This window comes from Bactrocera neohumeralis, chromosome 3, assembly GCF_024586455.1.
Source record: "Bactrocera neohumeralis isolate Rockhampton chromosome 3, APGP_CSIRO_Bneo_wtdbg2-racon-allhic-juicebox.fasta_v2, whole genome shotgun sequence".
NCBI classification, from domain to species: Eukaryota; Metazoa; Arthropoda; class Insecta; order Diptera; family Tephritidae; genus Bactrocera; species Bactrocera neohumeralis.
The window spans coordinates 76564504-76580361 of NC_065920.1; the positions used below are offsets into that span (position 1 = coordinate 76564504).

Here is a 15858-nt window from a genome sequence, read left to right on the forward strand (position 1 = left end):
ATCTTTGCGACGCTATAACTCACGAACGACTTAAAAGAAACGACATTCAAACACGTTTAGCGTGTGACAACAATCCAAAACTTTTTTGACAACCCAATGTACCGATTTTGAATGCATTGTTCATTCTCTGGAAATTAAGTCGGACCTTCATTTTATTTTCGATCTTCGGCATTACCGTTTTACAACCATCCAAAATGTAATGTATGCATTGTTCAATTTTAGCATTCGCCAACCAAACTACCGACTAAAAACTAGTGATAGATACTAGAAGAATAGTGATAAATAATAAAATGTTGTATACAATTAGGCTTCTACTTTTATCTTATCGAAGTTTCGCACCTGATATGAATGGAAGACGAAAGTCACAAATAGTGATAGATACCAGAATAATAGTGAATGTTAATAAAGTGTTGCGTACAATTATCTCGAAAATGGTTGGAATGGGCTCAATAAGAGCAGGTGTAAAAATTGGAAAATGGGCGTGGCAGCGCCTACTTAAAAATCCACTTTCCCAGGAACTACCCGTCTAGTTTCAACCAAAAATGGTATGTGAGGTTACCCAATCTTTTCTATCATACACTGGCGAAATCGGACAGCGCCTACTTTCCATATAATATACATACATATATTTAAGTTCACTTTCCGAGTAAAAATCAAACACCAATGGTTGTTTTGGGATTAAACTTTTTTTAAAGATTCCAAAAATTCTATACCTCAGGAACTACCCAAACAATTTCAATCAAATATTTTTATGCATGGTTACCCAATCTTTCCTACCACTGGCCTACTTCCAATATAACACAACTTAAAATATCATTGGATTCTTACACTTCCAGTATACAAATCAAACACCAATGAATATATCGCGAAATAAAACTTTGCACTTTTTAAGGACCCAGACAACAAATATCTGGACCTCGAAGCATTTGATTGATTTCACATTTACCGAACATTTCGGTCAATGTGGGTTCTAGTATTGAAATTTGGGAAAAATAATGACCACATGCCCTTGTGCCGAAAGTGGATAAAATTAGGTGAATGACTGCCTAACTTTAAACCGGTCGGAATCTTATTGAAGTTCAGAAGGAATCCCGCTCTAATAACAGTTTATCATCTTACCTAAAATGATTGAAATCAGGGAAATACTTTCCTTTGTCGCAAGGTGAGGTTTCTTAATGAAATTCAAAGGGGATCTTTTTCTGATAAGAATATGTTGTATAACCAAAACTGGTTAAGGTCAGGTCAAAATATTACTGCATATAATACTTTATATTAGATAATTTATAAGAATTATTTCTAACTTCATATTGGCTATATGCCATTTATATTGAAGATATCTTAGCAAAATGAAGTGAAAGGATAATATTGGCTATACCTGTATTATAGTTTCATGCTGAAAATGTGCAATATCGATCTATGGATGACCCCAGCTCACTTATACTATATACATATAATGACTTGATTGAATTCATGAATCCATAGCTAAGATTGGAATTGGAATGCCTTATCCTTGGATAATTTTTGTTGTTTCACAAAAATGTTAAATTTAAAGTTTCGCAGCGCCTGAAGGTAGTTTGTCCTATTCAAATTACAGGAGTAAAAAATATTCGGTTACACCCGAACTTAGCTCTACCTTACTTTTGTGTATTTCTATCTTAAAAAAACAGTTTCTTTCACGAAATCGGAGCGTTTGATTCGCCAATCCCAGAAAATTAATGGTGATAGTAAAATGTTGCCTACAATTAAGCTTATACTGTATCGAAGTTTCACACCTGATATGATATTAATAGAATAATAATAGAATTAATGATACACAATATGAAATTTTTTATAATTATTTATCGTATTTTATAAAATATTATTATTTGGGTAGCTAAAATTACTAAATGTCTAAAATATATTATTTATTCGAATTATTTTTCTTAGCCAAATACTATTTGACATTTCGATGATGTTAAATATACATAATTTTTTTTTATTATAAAAATTTAAACAATTTCTCCTTATTTAAAACATAATATTCTTAATCCAATAAATTTTAGAAAACCGTTTTTTAAATTCATGTACACGTGTCATATTATTTTACTACAAATTTATTAATTTATTTGGGTCGGCATGCTCCCAGCGAACCCCCAGCAGCTGCATTACACATGCCATTCTGCCAGTGATTTTCTCAACTAGCCTGAATATTTAAATCGGAAAAGGTGTAGAAATTCACAAACAAAACCAAAACATAAATACAACATATTTACATGCATATACAGTTATGTGAGGTAATTGGCGCACTCAGCAGACAACTCGATAAATGAATGCGGGTACCGAGCCGACTGTTTTAAGGGGCACTAACCAGTTGGAGGCACAACAATAACGAGCGTGCCCGTATTTACCTTTTAGCCAAGTAACCTTGACACCTGCCAACCGAGTTGCGGAGGTTAATGGTGTCGATTGTGCCGAGCGCGGCCGATAAAACAAGGCTATCAAGTGCCATCAAGTGGATGGCGAGCGCCGAGGTAAAACGTATGGCTTCAGGTCCTCGCTGCGGCTAATGAGTCGAGACGCTATTTACAAATAAACGGTGTCTTAGCATTGCCGCTTTGAAGTACAATTCTCAAAAAAAAAAAAATAACAGCCACATACTTTGGGGTACAATAAATGAGAGCCGCACGACTGCCCTGCATTTGTTGGCAGCGAAAGTTTTTCAGTTTTTCTCGTGTTGTGTGTGTGAATTTCAAATGCGTGTTGGCTGGATTTACAGCTGTTTTCAACACGAACATTTCAATTTCACGCTGGCGCGCTTTTGGCGGTCGCCGCGCCTTGTGGTATGCTATGCTTAAACTCTCCGCCGTGATATACACAAGGGAAAGCAAGTTAAGAAGTCATTTGTTTTGACGTGTGTGGTAACTCTCCGGAGGACACGCGCTGCTGTGACTTCGTTGTGTTATATAAGAAGCCCGCTCGTGCTGATTTTCGTGTGCGATATGCCGTTATTGAGCAAGTCCTTTCTTTTCTGGGTTAAAGGTTGCGCGCGGCTGCGGTATTTCATGTTGGAAGTGTAAAGTTTCAATTTTTTATTAACGTCGCATGGCTGCAAGTGCTTAACCGTAAATTTTCAAGTTAATTACTAGTTGGTGCATGAATATTTCAAGCAAAGCATTTTACGAGCAGCGAATCAGATTGCCGATAAATATTTCATGGCTTGAAGTTTCAAGCATGTGTGTGTATTTCAATGACCTGTTAAATAAATTTCAAGGATTGGGGATAATTAAAAAATTAAATACAATTTTCGCTTAAATATTTAAGCTTACAGTTCTTGTTTTAATTCCTTACGCACGGTTAGGTTTTGTGAAACACACAAGATCACTTAGTGAGCCCTTTCAATAAAGAAATTTTTTCATAAACCATATGATGGAGAACTCTCTTTCCGAAGTCCCCAACTAGAGTCGAAAACTCTAACTACTGAAAACATACAATTCTCAATTGTAAAGTCAAATCTAATTTAAGCTCTTCACTGAGTATTAAGATTCTGTTATATTGACTACAGGGTCCCAACAACCACAATCAATGGTATGACTTTTCTTGAAGTCTACATCTTCTTTCTCTTTACTGACGTTGACACCGCTTACGCTGTTATAGCCGAGTTAACAACAGCGCGCCAGCCGTTCTTCCTTTTCGCTGTTTGGCGCCAATTGAAGATTCCAAGTATATCCAGGTCCTTCTCCTTCTGGAGTTTCCAACGAGGTGGAGGTCCTTCAGTTCCTTTGCTTCCCCGGCGGGTACTACGTTAAATACTCTCAGGGCTGGAGTGGGCATTTTGTCCAGCCACAGTCGCTTAATAACTAAAACATTCTATCGAACGGCTTTCATTGCATTATTGGTCCACTATAACAGACTCCATAAAATCGGATACATTAAAGGTTCTAGAGAACTACCCTTCGAAATCTTCTCCATTCGACTGCATTCCTGATAACTAGGACCACTATGTCACAAAGCCTACACCTGGTGATATGTTCTCCGCGCACATACCTCCGACATGTTCTTGAGGCGGAGTCGCTGGAGAAGAGACGCAGTGAGCTTTTTCCTGCATTTTTCATGGAGACGAACGTTGGAAAAAACTCCTTTCGGTTGGGAGCTTTCAAGCTTCATACTGCCACACCACTCTAATGTCTTTCAAGCCGACGTGGCAGCCACAAAGAAGCAGCTTCTTTCGGTAAAATATGCATTCATTCCAAGATCAGAGCAAATATAAATAATGACTTGAACTCGCTGACAGTGAGTGAAAACTTTCTGGGTGGGAAATAAGAAATCTATTGACCTGCTTGCTCTTAGTAAGATTCACAGGGCCACAATGATGAGGTGTTCTAACTAATCGTTGTCTTATTGGCACTGACGTGGTGGGACAAAAAATTTTGGAAGGTGTAACTTGTAAAAATTTATGGAGAAGAATGACGTGTATACATCTAGATACTTTTTCCACCACTGTCCAGCTTTCGCTGACTAAGGTTGAATCATCTCGATCATTATACCTTCTATGAATCAAACGAATTGGCTGTAATTGACAGCCGCATCAACTAATTTGTGACAGGCTCAATTCACTTTGTCGCTATACGAAGACTTTTGGATCCATACCAAGAAGTTCTGGGCATCACAATGGTCACAGGTCTCTATGTGTGGGCTCACTATCAAAACCTCTTCTAGTGTCTCATTTGCACTAACCTAACTACAAACTTATATGCTGCTTTTAAAACAATGTTTTATAGCCCAGAATCAGACAAAACTGGCGCTCAACCAACAGAATTTCGCATTAAAATTCATTCAGTCATAAAAAAGCACTTTCGGGAATTTTCCATTAGCTTTCATAACTTTTAGCGATGTTTCAAACCACTCGCCAGCAAAGATACCGCAGAAAGCAGCTTCATGAAGTTTAGAACAAAAAAATTCGAAATTTAAATTGTAAAACTGTAAACCGCTAAGCGCGCCAGCTTGCCAACATTAATATTTAACCAACAAAAACAACAATTGGGGTATAAAACCCAAAAATTAGCTAAGTGTTGTAAAACTACAACAAAAATTAAGGAAAATCGCAGCGAAAAATATCTCACAGGCTGTTGCAAATAATGCGGTTAGCGGCTGCCTCGTGCAACACCAAAAAAAACACACATATACAAAGAAAGACACACCGAAGCTATTTGTAAGCTTGCTCAAGCACTTTTGTGTGTGCTGTTTGTGTATGCGGCGCGTGCAAATAAATGTGGGCATTTAATTAGCCTTTATGAGCAAACTTTTAATTGCAACAGGCGAGAAAACTAGCTGCGCAAGGATGAGGAAATCCGAAAATCAGCCGAAATTGTAAATATTTTGAAAGCCAAAAAATTTTAATTTCGAAAAATAAAACGACAAAAGCACATTCGGTGGCATTCCGCGGCGCTAAGCGTGCAATTATTGTTTCAACGTGTTAAATCTGCTAAAAAATCTCGATGTTTATCTTTGTGTTCAAAGAAATTTCCTTTCATTTCATTGTTGCAGCATGTCTTAGCTGTCTAAATATTTACATTTCGCGAGTGGGGGCTTCTCAAAAGCAACGAAATGCTTGCGAAACAAAATAAAACAAATACATGACATAAGTACCGTCAATTTGCGCCACAAGTTCAATGTAAACAAAGAATATAAAAATAAAATAAAAGGTACCAAATGCCACAAAAGCGAAAAACAGCAAGAAGAAGAGCGGAGAAAGGTTATATTTGTATTTTTATATATCGTCACCTAAAATGCAAAAAAACGTAACATCACTTTTACAAATTTTATAAGCGAAGGAAAACGATATAATAGAAACCACTCACATTGAAACAAAATTTCAGTTTTGGTTATAAAACGGTTATATATTGGTTATCATAACCTCAAATTGATTTGAGTTTTGGTTATAAAATGGTTATATATCGATTACCATATAATCATATCGAAACAAAATTTGAATTTTGGCTATAAAATGGTTACATATTGGTTATATATTGGTTATATCTGACAGTGGAAGCTGAAAGTTATATGCTAAATATATGTAATATGGTGTATTGAGTAAGCAATAAAAAACTAAATTTCGATTCTTTGATGATACGTTGTTTTGCATTTTAGCTGACGATTTGTATGTATACAAGTACCTAAATATGTTTTCATTCGATAACAAGTTTAAGCGAAATATTACAAACGCAAGTGTTGTATAAATATATAAATTGCAATTTTTTTGGCGAGCTTCTTCCCAGGGTAGCCTAAAAATAGGCGCAGAAACGTAAAAGCCTTTATTTCCGTTTTACTTTTGCTCGTTTGTAAGTGTTGTTAAAAAGAGTGGCGCTTAGCGTTCTAAAAAAGTTCAAGTTCAAGCACAAATAACGCGTAATGGCGGAGGGTCAATTGACAAGCAGGCCAGACAGCTTGGTGACAGTTACATGGCGACAGAACTATCGCTATTTTAGGGGACAAATTTGCATGAAAAAGTATGGGTATGATTGAAGGCAGGGCTACGCCACATTCTTACATATTTAGATGGTGAATATGGAAACAGTTTTATGTAAGTGCCCTTAACATTGGCTTCGCTTGAATTGCGCGGAATTTCATTGTTGTGATATTCAGCACAAATGATTTGCCAGTGACAGCTGCTGTGCGATGGCGCAGCGAGTATGCTGTAATTGACAGCGTTATTTTTGAATGTATAAAGAGAAGCCGTCTTTGCAGAGACAAACAGAAAATGAAATGCATTAAAACTGAAGCACAATAGACTAAAGACTTGCTGAAGTGCTTTTGAAGAAATTCTGCGCGAGTTCACTAGCTGAACATACTTACAAGTGAAAGACATAAATGAGCTTGCATAGCTTTTCAAAAACGTATAAAATAAGTATAATTTTATAATGAAAAGAATATATAATAGCAAAATACGCTTCACAAGTGTATTTACTATGTCACAAAAGGCTATGAAAGAACCTTCAAGTCGATTTTGATTGTTCGGTTTATATGGCAGCTATATGCTATAGTGGTCCGATATGAACCATTTCTTGTATGTTCATAGAGTTGCTTTGAAAAATAATATGTGTGAAATTTCTTGAAGATACCTTCTCTAATAAAAAAGTTTTCCATACGAGAACTTGAATTTGATCGGTCAGTTTGTATGACAGCTATATGCTATAATGGTCCGATCTCAAAAATTTTTCGGAAATTGTACCAATTCTAATAATAAATAACCTGTGCCAAATTTCGTCAAGATATCACTTCAAATAAAAAAAGTTTTCATAGAAGAACTTGAATTTGATCGGTCAGTTTGTATGACAGCTATATGCTATAGTGGTTCGATATCGACGGTTCCGACAGTTCAGCAGCATTTTGGGAACAAAATTATGTGTGCAAAATTTCAGATCAATATCTCAAAAACTGACTGACTAGTTCGTGTATATACAGACATACAGAGGAACCTGGCTAAAATGAGTCCGCTCATTATACATATTTTTATAAGATCTCTAAAGTTTCTTTTTAGTTAACAAAAAATTACCACATTTACTTTCAAACCACATATATTTATCCTATTTTCAGTATGGATCTATTCGAAAATCAAATATCTCAACGTCTTATCACAAACTCTATGAAAACTAAGTAGTTGTAGGATAAAAGAGGCATTGTACTTTGGACATTACTGTATTAGTGATATATTCCATTTTATTGCATTATTTATTTGTCCATTATTAAATTATTAACTTATTATTTCTTCTTCTCGAATTTCAGGCCTACGAATGCCGCTTTCCGAAATGTCCTCAAATGCCCATCGTACTCGATTGCGAGATCGTCAAAGATGAGGTCTTGGAGAACGGCGCGAAACGCAATACAAGTCGACGTTGCAAATTGGCCGTCGATGCGCCGTATATTTTCAAAAAGCTAATAGGTGTAGACTTTGTATATTTCCTGCAACACAACTACCTCGATATGGCCAATCGCACACTGAATATAGAGGCTGTGAACGAGAGCTTCTCATCACGCATAGAAATCTTCGAACGTTGCCGTTACTATGCACATCCCGACAATCCCGAGTGGACCTGTTTCGATCAGACTGCCACATTGGATATTAAGAACTTTTTCGGTTTCGAACACTCCATGGAGAAGATGGGCATGAAGCAATACACACAAACCACGCTGAAGGGTAAGGAAATCATCGAGTATTTCATAAATGAACTGAAAGAGAAGGGCGTCACCAATGTGGAACGTTGGGTGCCGCCAGTAGATGCACCCTGTTCGCCGACCACACGTGAAGCCAGCGAGGAGCCAGCACAGAAACTCAAAGATGAGGAAAGGCGTCGCTCCTCACACGACGTGCTGCTCGATGGCGATTTTATAGCGAAAAATTTGGGTACACTCACACCGATGCAGGCGTCAAAACTGTTGGAGCTGCGAAAAATGCTGAATGGTGTCGAGGACTTGGAGCAAATGCCAAGTTATCAGACCATACTGCGTTTTTTGACAGCACGCGACTGGCACGTGAACCAGGCCTGCACCATGCTCAAGGATTCGCTGAACTGGCGCAAGGAGCACAACATCGACACGCTGGTTAAGGACTACAAGGCGCCGGCAGTAGTGGTGAACCACTTTCCGGGTGCATGGCATCATCACGACAAGGATGGACGTCCGATTTATATACTACGCTTGGGTCACATGGACGTGAAAGGTCTGCTGAAGTCCATCGGTACTGAAGGTTTACTAAAGCTCGTGAGTTTGCTTGCTCTCTAATTTGAGGTGCGTGTTTTTTAGTTTAATACTCTTCTTTATAGACGCTTCACATCTGTGAGGAAGGCATGCAACGCATCAAGGAGTCCGCCGAAAAGTTGGGTCAACCTGTGTTGAGTTGGTGTATGCTTGTGGACTTGGAGGGTCTTTCCATGCGTCATCTCTGGCGCCCGGGTGTAAAAGCTCTGCTCAATATCATCGAAACGGTCGAGCGCAACTACCCCGAAACGATGGGTCGCGTGCTAGTCGTGCGTGCGCCGCGCGTCTTTCCCATCGCCTGGACAATTGTGAGCGCTTTTATACGTAAGTTCCTCCAAATTCATAAAAGAAATGAGTAGAGAACTCATAATTTTCAACCACACACAGATGAGAATACGCGCTCTAAATTCCTATTCTACGGCGGTCCCGATTGTCTACACATGAAAGACGGCTTGGAGCAGTACATCGATTCGGAGATCATACCGGACTTTTTGGGTGGCCCATGTAAGGTAGGTCGTGTGAAAACTGTTCGCTACTGTAAATAATATAAATATTGTGTTATGATGTTTCATTTAACGGTATCTAATTGTTCAACTTTCTTCCTCTCCAAATGCCTACAAATGAAAATTTTGTTCCTTGCGAAACTCAGTCTGCATTGACCTACATTCCGTATGTGGAAATAATTAATCAAAAGTATTTTACGCATTGCTTTTTTCCTAATTGCGATTGTGTAAGAGGCGCTATTACTTAGCTTTTATGTTTTTAGAAATCTTCACCAACTGTCCAGTGTCAATCAAAATTATATGCGAGCGCTTCGTGCGCCAAGTGATCGTGAATACATTGTTTTCTGTTAAGTAAATCATATCTGTGCCAGCTCTTGTGCTACCCTCATATACATATGTATGTGCACCAATTCAAAATAGTATATAATTCAAATAAGTGTGAATGTGTGTCATGTGCTGTACTTTGTACGAACGTCTCGAGCATTTCCACTTAGAGTCTTGCTTCCGAACAGCGATAATAAAACGCTCGATAGTAGTTCACCGACCTACATCTACACAAAATTCATATGCACATATATCATAAAGCTCAAAGAGCCGTCATGTACTTGTCTTGCCATTAGATAAACCAATCAGTTGTTTGTAGAATGCAGGAAGTAGCTGATCATTTACGAAGTCGTTTTATCCTATGAGCCCTCATTAATATTTGAACTTTCATCTTTCTTCGTGGAGCTCATTATCTCGGTGACTTTTCATTAATATTCATCTGTCTTAAACATTTTCTGTATCTCTGAAAGCACACTTATTTCATTCACATTTATGTAAGGGTGGTTTCAGGGGAGAGTAACCTCGCGACATTTGGAGTTTGGAGGCGATCTGCGAGCTCAACTTTAGTTCTTAGCTGTTTGGTCGAAGATACCAAGACCTATATTGTCGAATTCTTCTGACTCCCACTAGGGTTACGAATGACTTTTTCATAAGTTTTTGCTATGCTGCTAGTCTGATTTAGTTGTGAAGCTCTTTTAAAGCTTTTTCTTCTCGAATATTATTTATGTTAGTGATGTTTCTGTGGTAAGTCGCTCTATTAAACCGTTACTTTAAACAAAGCAGCCTTAAATACAATCTGAAGTTATATTCAACGTTCAAATATTGTAGCCAGGAGCCAGAACGCGAGGCCCCTGATCCATCAATTGTCGGAGAAAAGAGTCTGCAAAAATTGTTGCGAAACACTGAGCCACCGAAATAGCTCCGAGGCCGGTAGGAATTTTCCCCGATCTCTCCGCCTCTCGCGGTCACTGATTGCGGCGAAAGCTTCGCGAAAACCTATGACTCAACTTTTTCTCCAATCACAATTTTGTAACCTGTTGCTGATTTCAAACGAAAGTTCTGCAGAGAGGGAAAGTGTCAAAAGGGCATAGGTTAGGTTAGGTCGTAGGGTTGATTTAAAATCGATGGATTTCACTTTGACAGATATTCGTCCTTTGTGTTATCTATAAACTCTTAAAATGTTAATCATAAATCGACGAAGCGTTTTGAGCTTACCACAAATTTATTAAGTTGGTTAACATCGATCCCAACCACTTCGCTATGTTTGCCAAAGGTGTGTCTAACGAGATATTTCATTCTCAGAATAACAAAAGCCGTACAATAGAGGAAAAAGTGACAAGATAGGCTTTGGCAAAGAGCGTCCGACAGAATTCTTAGTCAAAACAACAACTCCTGATACAAATAAGGGGACTACTGGTCAGCTTAATGGATTACTGTTGGGGTTTTTATTGACTGTTTTTTCACTAAATTCTTACATAAATAACTCGAAGATGGAGCAAGGATGAATACTCCGCAGAAGTCAAATATCAAAGAGAGTCTCTTGTTCAAACTTCTTATGAAGTATAGTAAGAATTAGGGTCAAAGCTCGTTGGCGAAAAGTGAGAGCACACATTCCCGAGAGCTTTGAAAAGCAATTAGTTTCATTCAGATCACAACATTTCGGGAAAACTATCGAAGCTCATAAATACCATGTACACGGTGCCTGTGTGCCACATTTTCTTATTATATTCTCTCTGTGTGTTTGTGTGAATAATTAAAAATGATATTAATCACCGTATTCCGTTTGACTTTTCTCTCAATTTCATTTCACATTGCACAAAACACAGACACTTATACATGAAGGTGGACTCGTGCCAAAAACGCTCTATAAAATGAACTCGCTCGAAGACGACGATGCGGAGGAGGAGGAGGCCAAAAAGACGCTGGAAGCCGGTGGCGCACTGATGCACGACCATCGTAGTCTCTATAAAACCGTTGAACTGCGCACCGGTTACATACACGAGGTTATTATACCGAATGAGGACCCGAAGAGTGTGCTCACCTGGGACTTTGACGTGATGCGCAGTGATCTACACTTCACATTGTATCGCGCCACTAAAGAGCTGCCGCCAAAAACTGGTGAGTACAAACGCGGTACGCGACGACCTCCAACTTATATAAACTAAAATGATTTTTCGTACCTCTTAGACACCTCTGTTTCCATATTCGATATGAGTGACTTCGTGGAGGGCGAACACTACTTCAAGGAGGAGCCAACGCTCATTTGTCGGCACCGCGAAAGTGTGCAGGTGTGTAGCCTCTCCCTCCCTTACAGCTGGGTGGTGTTTCTCACTAATAACTTTTGACTTTTTCTGCGGCTCACAGGGTTCCCATGTAATGCACCACACACACTCCTACATCATGCAGTGGTTCAGCCCGTCGAGCGGCGCTGAAGGCCCCGCACAATTGAACTTCTTCTACGAAGTGCTCAGCTCGGCCAACTACAAAGGCTCCATGACCAGCCTGCAATCCGGTTTCTCATCATCCTCCGCTGCCAGCTCGTGTCAGAGTCGATGATATGAAGCGAACAACGGCGCGGCCTGCAGCAGTGCGGCAGCACGTGCGGAGCATGCCAACGGGTTGGTGGCGGTCGTTGATACAGCAGCGGGGAAGCAACAGCAACAGGAGCATAAAGGGGAGGAGCAGGTGCATGCGCATGGCATTATGGCGGCGAATTCGCTGATGGAGAAGACATTGAACTGAGTTGGAAATGAGAGTGTATGTGTAGCGCAAATAAATACACACTTAACTTTCGTTTTTAAACTCAGAATAATATAATTTAGTGTTACATAATGTTAATATGAAAGCATGAATAGTTTAATAAATCATAAAGATGCTATAATTTAATTTAAGACAAAAGAATAACTTGGAACCTGGCTTTTAAATAGCGTTTTAATAGAGTAAATAATATTTTTTAGCCAAAGCTGCTGTGTCATGTGCGAGCGAGTTGGCAAAAAATTGCAATTTTAAACAATCTTAATTTTATATTAACGAATTTTATAGCTAAAATTGAAATGACTGCAAAAGCAAATAGAAAACGCAGAAATTGCTTGTGTGAAAGTGGCGTTTATTATCGCCATTGCTTTGTTTTGAAAGTGTAATGTCATCGATAAATCGATAACAGCGTGTACAATAATTATTTGTCAGTAGCAAACAATCATGAATGCAATAAAATAAAACAAAAATATTACAGCCGCATCGAAATGTGCAATAACATTTACCTACAGACGCGTACATATTTTTGAAGAACTTACAAGAAACTACGAAATAACGCCGATACAAAACAATAAACGATTTAAAATATAATAAATAAATGCAGTGCAATTATTTTTGACGAAAATTCAGCAAAGGAATTGTCGCTAATTTTATATAATGAGCACAACACAATAAGCGCAAAAACAATAATTCATAAAAAACGTATTTTTTCGCGGTAGCGATTGTTTTTAATGGAAAAATCAACGATTTCAAGAAATTTTTTTAAATTTAAATACCTTTTTTCCCAAAGTTATCTTACTATTTTTTTTCCAAACTTTCCTAAAAAAAATTTGAAAATTTGAGGCGATATACATATGTATGTATGTATGGTGTAGCTGCAGCAACGCGATTAATTGCTAATTTCTGCCAAAAAAAAAACTTTAAATATTCTTTTAAAATTTTTCTTTGCAAAGAGCAAATTTTTTTTAAATCTTTTGATAATTTTTTTTTCTAAAAAAGTTTTCCAAATTTTCCTAAAACTTTTTTTTCTAAATTTTCCTAAAACAGGGTTTGTATCGATATATGGTATAGCTGCAATAACCCAATTAATTGCTAATTTCTACCAAAAAATAATTTAATTTTCCAATTTTTATTTTTTTTATTTGTTTTTCCTAAATTTTCCCATAAAAAAGTTTTAGCGATATTTGGTTAAGCTGCAGTAACGCGATTAATTACTAATTTCTGCCAAAAGAAAATTCTTAAAAATATTTCCAAAAAAAGAAAGAATTTTTTAAGAAAAAAAGTTTTACACTTTTTCTAAGTTATTTTTTCTAAATTTTTTTTAAAAACAAAAATTTTTCTACATTTTCCAAAACAAAGTTTTTATAAAATTTTTTGATAATTTTTAGTTTTTGAAGGAAAAACATTGCTATTAATTTGTTTTCTTATTAAAAAACCAAAAACAAAATAAAAGTAAAAGTAAATAATGTATTATTGTTAAATCAGTTCGTGAAAAAAAACTTATTTTAAATAATTTTAGGATATAACCAAGCATTTAGGTGATAAATTACTTTAATTTAGCGGATAATTTCTGTCAAAAAATTTCTTTGAAATTTTTTTCTAAATTTTCCTAAAATTTTTTTTTTAACTTTCTTAAAAAAATATTTTTTTAATTTTCCTAAAAAAAAAATATTTCTAAATTTCACTTAAATTTTTTTTTAAATTCAAATAGCAAATTTTTTGATAACCTCAAGTTTCTGAGGTAAAAGCGCTGCAATAAAATTTTTTTCTTTTTTTTTTCATTAAAAAAATGTTTTCTAAAATTGAAATAGCAAATTTTTCGTAAATTTTTTTTAGGATAATTTTGGGTTTTTGATAAAAAAAAGTTGCTAACAAATTTTTTTTTATTTTCAAAAAAAGAAAACATAAGTAAACAATGTCATTAAATTCAATTTTCAATTCAATTTAAAAAAAAAAACACGTCTATTAAAAATTAGTCGCATAAAATTACTGTTAGGTAATAAATTATTTAAATTGAACAGACCCTGTTTCAAATATCAGCAAAAAATCGAAAGTTTTAAAAATCATCGCACATAACCTAAAAACCATACGCGTCATTACGTTAGTAAACGCTTTTTATGGAACTCCCAAACAAATGGTTGTAAAAAATAAATAAAAAATACAAAAACATACATATGTACATATGTATGTATGTATATTTCTTAAGAGTTCACACTTTTCTTTTGTGTCAATTAACGCAGACGGCTGAGAGAAATATAGTAAAACTCAAATAAGACATAAACAAATGTAGGTAATACATATGGTATTTATGTACAGCAGAAATGCAAAACAAATATGTTCATAAATATAAAACGAAAACTAGCAAAATAATTTTTAAGTAGACATACATACATACATACAAACAAATAAATATAATTGTAGTTTGCTAGTAAATTTTGCCAGCATCAAGTTGGCTGCATGAACATTATATAAGTGAGTAAATAAATTAATAAATAAAAAATACAAATTTTTTAGCTTTTTATATACACAGACAAGCGAAAGTGCGGAAAAGTAATGCAAGACAGTAAATGACAGAACAATGAAAGTAAAGTATTAGTAAAGTTGTAGTAATGCTAGCATTTAAGATGACGATAAGTAGTGTTTGCCTTTGTTTTGCGATTAACGAAATTTCTATTAAAAAATGAAAAGTAAATGTAAGCACTCCTGATATTACTACCGACTACTTGTTACCTACCTTCATTTCAGTGAAAACGGCATATACATACATATATAGCCACAGCGCACTAACACATTTGATAAAAAGAAACTGTAAATTCTGTTTTGAATGAAAATAAAAATCGCTAAATTCTCGTACGTTAAAAAATATGTGAAAACCCTTTTGAGTATAACGAGCAATTTGTTATCAACATAGACACATACGTATGAAATTTCAAACACACAGTTATAAACGCAAATACACACACACATACATGCAGACATCATTATGTACACACATGCGTGACAGTTATTCAATGTATTCTGTTTATATGCTCCTAAAGTTGAGCTTATACGAGTATTTTACGCGAAAGCTAACAAAACTTTTCCAATCTCAAATTAACATAAACAATAATTATGAACCATATATCAAAAAAGTATTACTGTAAGAAATGTTTCATGTTAATTAAATGTATAAGCATAAATAAATAATATTTACTGAAAAGAAACGAGCATTTTTGGGCTTTCATGGGTTAAAAAAATAAAAATTGCCTACTTTTAGGCTTGGTTTGACTGAATTCAATCATAGAGCACGACTTGTGGGTATATTTTAGGTATTGCAAAAAACCACATTTCAATTCAACCATTAAATTGAGCGTTGATTGAAGTTCAATGCGTTTCAGAAAGAAAACTAGTTGTCTTTCCATTCCAATGAGAAAATTTGCCGATTGAGACTGCAGACCATAATTTTCTTGGTGGATCAGTCATCTTACCTCATCATAAATTTATGATAAATTTGAGACATAAGAAGACCTCGAATTGTATACGACAATAGCAATAAGCCTTCTAA

The 15858-nt window shown here is 36.0% G+C and overlaps 1 protein-coding gene across 4 annotated transcripts in view; it reads left to right on the forward strand.

The window, feature by feature from the left end:
- Window positions 1-15276, forward strand: part of LOC126752147 (protein real-time) — a 42610-nt gene extending 27334 nt beyond the window's left edge. For all 4 annotated transcript variants that reach the window (XM_050462746.1, XM_050462744.1, XM_050462743.1 and 1 more), the window contains exons 3-8: window positions 7762-8736; window positions 8799-9057; window positions 9121-9242; window positions 11387-11678; window positions 11748-11848; window positions 11925-15276. In XM_050462746.1, coding sequence (XP_050318703.1) covers window positions 7762-8736; window positions 8799-9057; window positions 9121-9242; window positions 11387-11678; window positions 11748-11848; window positions 11925-12116 — 1941 coding nt within the window. In that variant the 3' untranslated portion in view covers window positions 12117-15276. The remainder of the gene's footprint in view (window positions 1-7761; window positions 8737-8798; window positions 9058-9120; window positions 9243-11386; window positions 11679-11747; window positions 11849-11924) is intronic.
- Window positions 15277-15858: the final 582 nt, after the last annotated feature.